Source organism: Acanthamoeba castellanii (assembly GCF_000313135.1).
Source record: "Acanthamoeba castellanii str. Neff unplaced genomic scaffold scf7180000083222, whole genome shotgun sequence".
Classification (NCBI taxonomy): Eukaryota; Discosea; order Longamoebia; family Acanthamoebidae; genus Acanthamoeba; species Acanthamoeba castellanii.
In genome coordinates this window covers 1-11,030 of record NW_004457707.1, presented here as the reverse complement: position 1 = coordinate 11,030, position 11,030 = coordinate 1, and the positions used below count along the sequence as shown (strand labels likewise).

The 11,030-nt window shown below is 58.3% G+C and overlaps 5 protein-coding genes across 5 annotated transcripts; 3 read left to right on the top strand and 2 right to left on the bottom strand.

Moving 5' to 3' along the window:
• Nucleotides 1-20: 20 nt before the first annotated feature.
• On the top strand, nucleotides 21-619 carry ACA1_301570 (NLI interacting factor domain containing protein; the record flags this gene model as incomplete). Its single annotated transcript, XM_004356930.1, has 4 exons — nucleotides 21-143; nucleotides 252-293; nucleotides 384-509; nucleotides 572-619. The coding sequence occupies 4 exons, from the start codon at nucleotides 21-23 to the stop codon at nucleotides 617-619; spliced, it is 339 nt and encodes a 112-aa protein (XP_004356985.1).
• A 161-nt stretch (nucleotides 620-780) lies between these two features.
• On the bottom strand, nucleotides 781-1,566 carry ACA1_301560 (PH domain containing protein; the record flags this gene model as incomplete). The annotated part of the gene is made up of 4 exons (XM_004356929.1): nucleotides 781-1,013; nucleotides 1,050-1,131; nucleotides 1,195-1,271; nucleotides 1,374-1,566. The coding sequence occupies 4 exons, from the start codon at nucleotides 1,564-1,566 to the stop codon at nucleotides 781-783; spliced, it is 585 nt and encodes a 194-aa protein (XP_004356984.1).
• Nucleotides 1,567-1,822: 256 nt separating this feature from the next.
• On the bottom strand, nucleotides 1,823-7,611 carry ACA1_301550 (UBA/TSN domain containing protein; the record flags this gene model as incomplete). The annotated part of the gene is made up of 23 exons (XM_004356928.1): nucleotides 1,823-1,899; nucleotides 2,003-2,113; nucleotides 2,219-2,366; nucleotides 2,462-2,581; nucleotides 2,678-2,750; nucleotides 2,934-3,043; nucleotides 3,119-3,245; nucleotides 3,357-3,458; nucleotides 3,547-3,585; nucleotides 3,676-3,772; nucleotides 3,862-4,030; nucleotides 4,137-4,484; nucleotides 4,652-4,832; nucleotides 4,931-5,121; nucleotides 5,243-5,337; nucleotides 5,404-5,548; nucleotides 5,622-6,140; nucleotides 6,244-6,356; nucleotides 6,450-6,574; nucleotides 6,662-6,739; nucleotides 6,832-6,985; nucleotides 7,092-7,368; nucleotides 7,558-7,611. The coding sequence occupies 23 exons, from the start codon at nucleotides 7,609-7,611 to the stop codon at nucleotides 1,823-1,825; spliced, it is 3,453 nt and encodes a 1,150-aa protein (XP_004356983.1).
• A 189-nt stretch (nucleotides 7,612-7,800) lies between these two features.
• On the top strand, nucleotides 7,801-8,854 carry ACA1_301540 (PAP2 superfamily domain containing protein; the record flags this gene model as incomplete). Its single annotated transcript, XM_004356927.1, has 5 exons — nucleotides 7,801-8,041; nucleotides 8,127-8,217; nucleotides 8,289-8,369; nucleotides 8,448-8,522; nucleotides 8,647-8,854. 5 exons carry the CDS (start codon nucleotides 7,801-7,803, stop codon nucleotides 8,852-8,854), a joined length of 696 nt encoding a protein of 231 aa, XP_004356982.1.
• Nucleotides 8,855-9,055: 201 nt separating this feature from the next.
• Nucleotides 9,056-10,803, top strand: ACA1_301530 (zinc finger domain containing protein; the record flags this gene model as incomplete). The annotated part of the gene is made up of 6 exons (XM_004356926.1): nucleotides 9,056-9,278; nucleotides 9,309-9,529; nucleotides 9,625-9,736; nucleotides 9,820-9,936; nucleotides 10,007-10,188; nucleotides 10,258-10,803. 6 exons carry the CDS (start codon nucleotides 9,056-9,058, stop codon nucleotides 10,801-10,803), a joined length of 1,401 nt encoding a protein of 466 aa, XP_004356981.1.
• Between the last annotated feature and the right edge of the window lie 227 nt (nucleotides 10,804-11,030).

Sequence of the window (11,030 nt, the reverse complement as noted above, 5' to 3'; positions counted from 1 at the left end):
CCAGCCTGGACCGCAAGGCGATGATCACGGTGGCGCCGCACGCCGAGGAAAACATCTCCTCCAAGACCGTGTTCGACACCAAGGGCCTGGCCGTCATCTGGGGCAAGTTCCCCGAGTACTACAGCGCGAAGAACACCATCCACGTTCGCCCCACCTCCTCTCATCATCGCCCGTTCTTTCCTCTTCTTTTTTTTACATCTTCTTCATCTTTGACCCGCTTGTGCGCTGTGTGGTGGCCCTGACGTGAGCAGTTTGATGACCTCCGGCGCAACTTCATCATGAACCCCCAGAACGTGAGTTTTTTTGGCCTCTCCACCCCCCTCTCTACAAATCCCCAGATCTGCCCTGCGGCGAGTGAAACTCACTGCGTCGTACGTGTATAGGGCCTTATGATCCGGCCCTTCAGGAAGTGCCTCAAGTACCGCGCCACCGACCGCGAGCTGCTCAGGCTCATCGACTACCTCCAGGCCATCGCCCACCTCGAGGACCTCTCTGCCCTCAACCACGACGTACGTCGTCGTTTCCTCACTTTATTACTATTATTATTTTCATATTATTATTATTTACACAGTCGAGGCAGGACTGGGAAGGCTACGTCGAGACGTGGAAGCGCGGCTGAAGCCGCTGCCGGCTAGTGGAAGGCTGACCAGGGTCCCTGCGATCGCGTCAACTTCAACCTTACAGCTCAGACTCTGCACATACAATCTTCTTATAAATTTACACCACCGCCACCACCATCGCTACAATAACAACATCAACAAGTCGCCAGCAGTGCAGTGGTCACTGCTTGCGGGGCGGACCCTGGACGACGCTGCCGCCGCACTCCTCGACCACGCCGAGCCACTCCTGGATCTGGCGGCCCTCGGCAGCCTTCGTCTGGCAGCACGGGAAGAAGTGGAAGGTCTTCCCGTACCGCGTGTCCTCGATCACCACGCACTCTCGCTCTACACCCCCACCAGACGGCCACAAGTCGACGAGGTACGCGTTCACTTCACTTCCCTTTCCCGCGCAAGCTGATGTGTGCGGCGCGGTGGCGTGGGCGTGCGTACCTCCGTAAACTTTGTCGGTGTGGCGCGTCGTCACGTAGACGCGAGCCTTCTTGAGCTTGATCTTGCCGCGTGCGCCCTTGTCCTGTGAACGAGGCGAGTGGAGAGTGAAGGCATTGAAGATGAGAGAAGCGAAAGGTGCGAGTACCTTCTCCGTCTTGTAGTAGGTGACGGTGGATCCCTTGAGCACGAACCACCTCCGCTTCCACGTCTTTCGCACGTGGCCTGGTTTCGAGGCGGGGAGTGGGATGAAGTCGCAGCTCAGGGCAAACAGGAAGAGAAGAAGAAGAAGAAAGATGACAAAGATGAGAAGGCCGGGGCGGGCACCTTCTTTGATGAAGTAGCCGGCCATGGCACTGCCGGCAGGGGGCTGGGCGCGGCCGGTCTCCGGGTCCGCTGTGGTGGTGACGGCTCCGGCCTCCTTCTTTTCTTTCCTCTTTTGGTCGTCCCACAAACCGACGCCAACCTCCACGAGCGCCGCCCCCAAGCGAATCCCCACCTCCACTAACGCTTCTGCCATGGCCCAGGGGCTCCGAAGTGTTGTTCTTTTCGATGTTGAAAAAAAAAGTGAGAGGTTGTGGCCTGCCACGCTTTCGTTCTTTCGCTTGCGCTTTCGCTTTCGTTCTCTTATTCGTTCCCCACGGACTGAACGGAAGCAACAGACCAACCACGGCCCAGCAGGTTTGAAATTAAAAGCGATTGTCCAGTGGCGAAGAAGCGTGATCGCTGACACCAGCTCTGTCCATAGTCAAGAGGCAAAGAAGGGCGTTTTCACACTACTGGGCTTGACTGAGGGAGACGAGGTAGCAGGGCAGCACTTGGGCCGGGTTGAAGATCACCCACTCCTGACCACCTACACCCCACCACATTGCAATTACGATGAATAAAAAAATATAATCTATAATTATTCTTGAAAAGAAATGTAATAATAAAATTATCAAGAAAGCAGGTGGTACCCGGGGCGGTGTGCGAGTCATGGCCGGCCATTAGGTCTGCGCCGTGGATAAGGGTCGTGCACTGGAACGTCTTGCCCATCAGCACGCTGCAGATCAACAGCTTCTTCCCTCCTGTTCGTGTGCGTGCGCGTGCGGCGTGTGTTGAGCAAACGCGTCAGGCCATCGCCTCACGTGGGTGTGCGCACACACGGTGCGTGCGTGCGGTTGTGAGCGTACCTCGGCAATAGCCCACGGACATGCTGGAGTTAGGCGAGAGGTAGATGCCGCCGCCCCAAAACCCGGTGTCGGTGGCGTGGCCGACGTCCTTGCCCTTGCCCTTGCCCGGCACCAGCAGGCCCTTGTCCAGAATACTCTCGATGTTTTGCTGGTTGTGTCGGCTGTCACGTAAGCTGCTGTTGTGCGTGTGCGGTCGGTGCGTGTGCGTGTGTGCGGTCGGTGCGTGATGTGCGCGGAGGGTACCTCGGCTGTGCCGTGGTAGGCCATGCTCGGTCGGGCCAGATCTTCGGACCGCTTCTGTCTGAGCTCGGCCCACGCCGCCTCGAATTCGACCACCAGCTCCGCCTTCAGCACGTTCTCTATCTGTTGTGGGTGGGGGGCGAGGTCACAGTAAGCGCCTATCATAGGCCCACAAATAAAAAACCCGCGGGTTCAGTCGTGTGGGCAAGGCGTACGCACCTTGGTGATGATCATGCCGTTCTGCTTGACGCCATTCTCGATGAAGTCGATCAGTTCTTCGTTGGCCAGATACCTTCGTGTGTGGGTGGCAACGGTCAGTCGACTGACATCAGGCGCGCACACGCACACGCACACATACACACGCACACGCACACGCATCACCGCACACGCACACGCATCACCGCACACGCACACGCACACGCATCACCGCACATGCATCACCGCACACGCATGCGAATGTTGGGCAGCGGAGTACCGGTGGGACATCATTTGCAGGAGCATCTCCTGAGTGTTGCCTGCGGCGGTGTCGGTCACGCCGTACACAGCAGCCATGGTCGCCTCGCTGTGGTCCAGCTTGACTTCCTCCTGTGTGTCGTGTGTTGTGCGTGTGCGGTGAGCGTCCGCAAGTGCCATCCCGAGACACGCGGGTGTTGTGCGCACCTCGCAGTTGCTGAAGGGGCACACGGCGATACGCGAGAGCTGGGAGAGCTGCTCCTTCTTGTTCTGCGGCAGCACATCGGAGAAGCGGAAGATGCACAGAGGGTTGCAGCACACCACCGGCTTGTCACTGTCACACAATATTGTTTGTGTGACACCACGACAACAACACACACCGCACATACCAGCACACGACATCAGTCAGTGAATGAAGATAAAAAACGTCCGCGGGTGCGAGTACCTGGCGCAGGTGTGCTTCTTGTGGCAGACCATGCAGTAGCGCGAGTAGTTGGCCAGGCGCGCTCGCACGTATCCGATCATCCCCACGAAGAAGTTCGTGTCGCTGAAATAACATCAACACATCAGATATATTGAGAGTCGTCAGCAAGTGTTCGGCTGCTCGATGAGATGAACGATGGCTGTAAGCGTACCCACAGGCAAGCACGCTCGCGCCGATGTGCAGAGCTTTCCTGGAAGTGACCACGGCACCAGCCAGATGTGTTAGTCGGTCCTGAGTTGATCGGGTGCAGAGAAAGAGAAAGAAAGAAGAGAGGGGGTACCTCTTGGCGTCTTGTTCGTCCTCTTCCCGCTGTAGGGTTCGGGCGATGTCCTCGTCCATGCTGCTCGTCAGCTCACTTCGGCCCGACGAAGACGAACCTATGCGCGCACGAAGGCGCCGAGTGAGCTAAAGAACGCGACACACGACACCATCACACGACGCGAGGCACATCTGAGGGCCAGGGTACTGGAAGTGGACGAGGCGGCGGTGAAGCCGGAAATGAGCAGTTCGAGGGCCTGCTCGACGTTGTTGCGGGTCTTTCTCAGCGCCGCCGCAGCGTGCTCGGGATCGAATCCCATGCCCGCCATCTCGATCACCAGGTCCGGCAAGGCCTCCTCCTCTCTGGGCTTGGGCGGCTGAACATGCCGTGGCGTCCATCAATTGGCGTGTGCGGTGGTGCGTGCGCGTGTCTTGTGTGCGCGTGCGGTGGTGCGTGTGCAGAGCGTGTGCGGTGCTGGGTACCTCGTAGGGGCAACGAACGGAGTCGCCCATGCTGAGGAGCTTGTTGACGGCCTTCTCAAAGTTGTTGCTCTCGGCCACGAGCACGGTCTTACTGGCCTCCTCGGTGAAGCCCATCAGCCGCAGCTTCTCGAGGGCCTCCTTGGGGTCGAGCTTGGCCTTGTTGTCAGCTGGCGCGGGCGCCTCCGCCGATTTGCCGAGCAGCTTGCGCACGCTCCCCCGGGCCTTGGGCTGCCACTTGCTCGGCTTGGCCTTGCTGTGATCCGACGCGAAGGCGCCCAGCACCCGGATCTTCTTTCTGTCGGCCTCGTCGCTCCACTTCCAAGTGTCCTCCACGTATCGGCTTACGATCTACATATCATCGTCATCAGCGTCATCTCGCCGACGTGAGCAAACACTTTCGTTGTCACGTCGTGCGGCGGTGCGCGTGCGTGTCGTGTGTGTGTGTGTGTGTGTGGTGTGTGGTGTGTGTGTGGTGTGTGGTGTGTGTGTGTGTGAGGCGCGAGTTCGTGCCGCACCTCACGAAGATGGTACTTGACGCCGAACGAGTTGCTGTCCCTGGTGGTCCACTGACGGCAGCTGAACTTAGGCACCGGCAGGCGCTCCTTGCCATCGGGCAGCGACCAGAACTCGGCGAAATCGAGCGTCACCAGCACCGGCTCGTCCGGGGTAATATCGATCGCCTGGGCCAACGCAATACTGGTCGGCGGACCGAGCGAGCAGCAGTCGTGTGAGTGCTCCGGGTGGTAGTGGTGGTTGGTGCCAAAAAGTGGGAATATATGAAGAGGAGTACTTACTCTAGCACGGCCGTGATGTCGATCGTCACCACGACTTGGCCCATTCCTCTGACCGAGACGAGCTTGGCGCCCACGAGGTTCTGTGCGTCCTTGACCTCCTGTTCGACCTTCTTCATGTGCTCGTTCTTGCACTTCTCCGCGGTCCAGTCCATCGACTCGTCGTCCATGCCCATGTCGCCAAGGTCTTGCGACTAATAACAATAGGCACCGAGGTACGGTCAGCTCACACCAGCCACCAACATGTTAAGGCCATGAATGAAATGCCGAGTGGAGCTGGCGCGACTATGACTGGAATGTACGGAATGTACGTACCTCCTCCGTGTCGGTGAATTGCTCCTCGCTGCCGTCGGTGCTGTGCCTGATCGAGTCGGAGCTGCGCAGCATTTTCCTTCCACTGCGCTTCAAGCCTGCGAGGCAGACGCGCCGTGTGAGGTGGAGGAAAAGAAAAGAAAAGCGTCATGGCGTAGGCGCACCTTGGGTACGGGTGACGTAGTGGACAATCTTCGAGAATAGGTCGCCGACCTGCAAAGTCTTGGCATGGGCCGCCAGGTACTCGTTGAGCTCGGCCGCCCAGCGGTTATTGCGGTCAGCCTCGACCCGGAACACGCCGTTCACGTCCTGCGCTCGTGTCCGTGTCAGCTGATCGGGTACCGCGTACCACTCACGCACAGAGAAGACTCGGTGAACGTACGCCGGGCGTGGGGTAGACCAGGGAGAACTCCTTGTCGTCGACGAGGAAGTGGATCATCTTCTTACCGTCATCGGTGTCGTCCGACCCCATCCAGATGAGCTGGCCGTTGGCCTCGCTGAGCTCGACCCACTTTTCGTACTCCCGCTCGAGCTTGCCCGCCGTGTACCCGTCGGCGTGCTCCCCGACGCCTTCCATGGTGTCCACCACTTTCTCCTTGCCGCGGTCCTGCTCGACGTCCATGGGTGCGGCTGCAGGCTCATCAGTGGTGGTGGTGGCTCGACCCGGCTCAGCTGGCTGTTGCGACTGCAGCGCTTGCGCGACGGCGAGCATCTCTCGGTGACCGGCCACCAAGCGCTCCTGCTCCCTGGCCTGCTCGGCCTCGTTCGGGTGGTCGTGGTAGAGGCGCACCTCACCGTGGAGCTCGAGGTCGGCCAGCACCTTGGCGTAGGGGTGCCAGCGCGGGAAGAGGAAGACCTGTTCGTGGTTGTAGGGCGGCAACGCCATGTGCAGATGCAGGTGCTAGATGTCGACAGCACAACAAACACAATATGTGGATGAGAATATGTAAGACCATGCGCAGAGTCAGACACAATGTAACCGAGACATTGGCCGGCGGTGATACCTTTACAGAGACGGGCATATTGAAGCCAGCGACGATGTAGTCCTCGACATTCTTCCCCTGGAATCGAGCCAGATTCCTCTGCTTGATTTCATTGAGGCCCATCTCGTAGAGTCCTGGATTGAGGTGTGCGTGTAAGTGGCCTCAACACTTCTGATGACCGATGATTCTGCTGGCGATGGGAAAAGTGGGATCAGTGCGGCACGTACGCTTGACCATGGGTATGTCGTCCTTGGTGAGATGAGTAATGTCCTCCACCACCCAGGTCGGTATGACGTCGATGTGTACGTCGGACACTCCGAATTTGTCGTTAAACACAATGATGTGCTCGTCTCTGTTGCCCCACGCGGCGCCGGCGTTCGTTTGACCGCACCAGTCAATCGTGTGGCTTTATCAATGCCTTTCACAAAGGGCTGCGTACCTGTAGCAAACCCTCGAGCCTATGTCCTTGCCCTGCACGAGGTCCAAGAACACGTTCGCGGGCACCTTGGCTGCGTCCCTGTGGGCGCCCGTCGACGAACGCCCATTGGCGTCAGCTTCCCGCGATCATGGATATGGCTGGAGCTGGGCTGGGCTGGCGCGCAAACGTACCACGGGGAGAGGACGAACGCGCAGCCGGTGCAAGAGGCCACCGCGGGGTGGTTGGGCTTCTCGCACACCGGGCAGATCAGGCGGTAGTGCTCGCCCAGATCCTCGCGTCGGGCACGCGCGGCCTCTCGCTTGGCCTCGATCGCTGCTAGTCTCTCTGTGACGCACACAAGTCACAATCAGCACGACACGACACCACACGACCAACGGCACGACCAACGACACGCGCACGATGCGACTAGAAGAGCGAGATGGCATCAAACCTGAGGAAAGGCTGGGTGCGCTGTGTGTCTGCTTGTTGGTGGCATCCCTTTTCGCTTCTTCTTCTGCTTCTCTTTCCTTTCGCTGTTTCTCTTCGGCCTCGGCCCGGGCCTTCTGCTCCCTCTCCTCCTGTTCTCTGGCCTGTTGCTCTCTGCTCTCCTTAAGCTCCATCTCCATGATCTGGTCGCGAATGATCATCTCCTCTTCGGTGAGCACGGCGTCGTCATCCTGCTTGCCCAGCCCGCAGACTTCGCACTGGTCGCCCGCCACTTTGCCCACCTGTGCAGCGTTGGTGCAGGAATGCCATTGTTAAGAAAACGACAATATAGAACATGGACAGAATAGTTCAAAACAAGGCCAGAAGATGCAAAAACAAGGTCTATGCCTTTGATCGTCCAGGAAGAGGAAGCTCAAATTGGTGAAGAAAGATGGATAAAAAATGAACAAGATGAGAGGAGAGTGGCACACCTGATTGATGAAGGTGCAAGCTCGACAGACCCAGTGCAGGCCTTGGTTCTCCATGTCGTAAATGCTCCTTTCGGGGGGTGGAAATGAGCACAACAGATAACATATTATTATTTGACTTCTTTTCTGTGAACTTTTTCACCAAGAGAAAATAACATTTCTTTTTTATTTCCTTTCCTTTCTCGTGCTGATCTATTTGATTTTTGAGTAATTCAAAATTGATTAGTTCAAAATTCCCACATCAGGATGCCGTTAAAGTCGTGGTCGGTCACGTGTATCGAGTTCGAGGAGGGCGACCTCTTTTCGTTCGTGGTGGCCTTCTCGCAGTTGGCCCCCGTGTTCGTGTGCGTGAGCCTCGCCACCCTGTGCGCCTTCCAGCGCGACCTCCGCGTGGCCGTCTTTTTCGTGGGCCAGCTGTTCGATGCGGCCTTCAACCAGGTCGTCAAGCGCATCATCAAGCAGCCGCGCCCTCACGGCATCACCAATGGTACTTAGCCTGCACATGCACACAGGCGCACACGCACACACGCACACGCCCACTACTCACATCGCAACCGTGTGCTGTCGCACAGCCTCACTGCGGACTGACTACGGCATGCCGTCGAATCACTCCGAGTTCATCCTCTTCTTCTCGACCTACGCGGCGCTGGTTGTCCTTTTCCGGTACCGTGTGTGTGCGATTGATTGGGTCCATTTGCAGCTCTTGTGCGAGTGTTGAAGGGTACGATTGGCAGGTGTAAGTTCCAGCACAAGCTCTGGAAGGCACCGCTCGTCGTGGGACTGTATCTGATCGCGCTCGTGGTGGCCTACTCCAGGTGCGTGCAGCCAGCTCCGCCCTCGTGGGCCTCTTGACCTAGCCTATGCTTATTGATTCTGTTCTGTGTTGTGTGCAGGTTGCTGTTTACTCACCACACGCTGGAGCAAGTCGTGGTGGGCGCCATTGTGGGCTTCTTCATGGCCATTCTCTGGTAAGTGCAGACGATTCAACTGTGCGTGTGCCGGCGTGTGCGGTTGTACGTGCAGTGTGTGTCGTGTCGTACCGTGTGTGTGTCGTGTGTTTCTAAAGTGCCCTGGTGAACGTGACACGTTCAGGTTTGCGCTGGACACGTACGTGTTCGGACCTTACGTGTACCCCGTCATCGAGGAGTGGTCGCTCGCCAAGTACTTCTACATCAAGGACTCCTGCAAGGTCGACAACCTGCTTAAGTGGGAATGGGAAGAGTGCCGCAAGCGTGGAGGAGCTCACAAGAAGACAAAGCTGGCCGTCGTGCCCAAAGAGAAGACCAAGAAGACGCGGTAGACAGCAAAAGAAACCGCGTAGTTCAATATATTTAAATATTCATCATTTCCCTCTTTTTTATTTTCCATTTCTCATACGGAAGATTCGAGAAGGACGCCATCACAGAGCTAGATTGATTTGCCAGCAGAAGAACAAGAATCACAAACGGACATCAATCATCACGAAGAGCATAACAGTGACTAGCAATCACCAATTCATAAAATGAGCTATCGGGGAGGTGGCAGAAGTGGAGGGGGCCGAGGAGGTGGAGGAGGAGGTGGAGGCGGCAGAAAGAAGAACGAGGTGTGTAAGTTCTGGGCCAGCGGCAACTGTCGGAAGGGGCAGAACTGCGATTTTCAGCACACTGCCGCCTCGTCCAATCCATTTAGCGCCCTCAGCGGTGGCGGAGGCGGCGGGGGCGGTGGAGGCGGCGGTGGAGGTGGAGGTGGCGGTGGAGGCGGCCGCGGAGGTGGAGGAGGCGGCGGCGGAGGCGGTGGCGCCGGTGGAGGCCAAGTGACCAAGGCGCAAATCATAAAGACCATCGAGGTGGACTTCAAGGAGCTGCCGCTCTGGCCCTTCAGCGCCTATGCCTACGACAAGGGCGTGCCCACCACCATGCCGGGCGACATCAGCTTCGAGGAGCTGCGACTTCAGTCCTACGCCGACCTCAAGCAGACGGGCAACTACAACGCCACCGTACGTGCCCTCAGCCAGTGCTTCGTGGTGTTGCTTGTTCACAAGTCTCGTGTGCACAAACGCTAATGCTCTCTCTTTTGCTTGATGGTGTGCAGAATCAGAGGGTGGCCCAGCTGGCACAAGAGTACACCGAGCGACGACGCAAGGTGCTGCAGGATCCCTTCTGCTTCTCCGAACAGCAGCAGGGAACTCTGGCTATGAGCATGGGTACGTAGTTCTTGCAACCATGTGTAGCGTTTGATGGAATGCGGGTGATGCTAACTGTAAACCGCTCGTTCGACACTCGCCAGGAGGTGCGCCGGCTTCGAGTTCAATCTTCGGATCGGCATCCACGAGCGCGCCTGCGTTTGGCGGAGCGGCTCCTGCGGCAGGCGGAGGCTTTGCCGCGATGCTGTCTGGCGGCGGAGGTACACAGCCTTTACCTCCAACCTTATCCGTGATCTGTTGCTCGATCACTAACACTCACTGATCCATCAGGAGCGCCTGCCGCGAGCGGGCTTTTTGGCGGCGGCGCATCCGCGGCACCAACCAGCGGGGGCCTCTTTGGTGCCGCTGGCGGCGCATCAGGAGGTGGTGGCGGCTTTTCTGGGCTGCTTTCAGGAGGCGGCGCAGCGCCAAGCGCCGGTGGCGGCGGCTTCTCCAGCCTGCTCTCCACGGGGGTACGCTTCAGCTTTACCCAGTTCCCTCTTCCTGTACTCTGATGACTGACAAATTTTGGATCACAACAGGGCAGCGCTTCAGCACCACTATTTGGTGGTGGTGCCACCGCCACACAGCCAGCAGCTTCCGGGGGCGGCGGTTTCTCGAGTCTGTTTGGCGGCGCCAGCGGCGCAGGCGGAGGAGCCTCCGGAGGAATGTTCGGCGGCGCTGCCGCCGCCCCTGCCAGTGGGAGCATCTTCGGTGGCGCTGCCACTGGTGGCGGAGGCGGTATGTTTGGCAGCAGCGCCGCTGGTGGCGCGAGTGGCGGAGGAGGAGGGCTCTTTGGTGGCGCGGCCACCGGTGGCGGTGCAAGCGGAGGTCTATTCAACCCGTCAAGTGCTGGTGGTGCCGGCGGGGGACTCTTTGGAACTACGGCGCCTGCGGTTGCTTCGTCGGGCCTGTTTGGCGGCAGTGCGCCCGCGGCAGGAGCAACGATGATGGCACCAGCCGCAGCACCAGCGCCGACAACGGCCGGAGCAGGAGGACAACAAGACGATCTGGCGGCCTTCCAGGCGCCGCAGTTCACCCCAGGCCACATCCCAGAGACGCCACCACCTCCCTCGCTCTGTTACTAGCCGCCGCGGGTGGTGCCGTAGGGCGTGTGGTGTATGTAACGTTACGCGGAGAAAAAGCTGTAAAATGCCACAAACAGCGAACACGGTGAGTGCACCATCACGTACCCTCTCGGTGTCAGCCCTTACACACCTCGAACCCCACCAACTTGCACAGTCAATAAATATTTCAGCTATTTCGGCGATCTTTCGCAAAGCTGGTTCGAATTCCTCTGACTTCTGGTATTTCC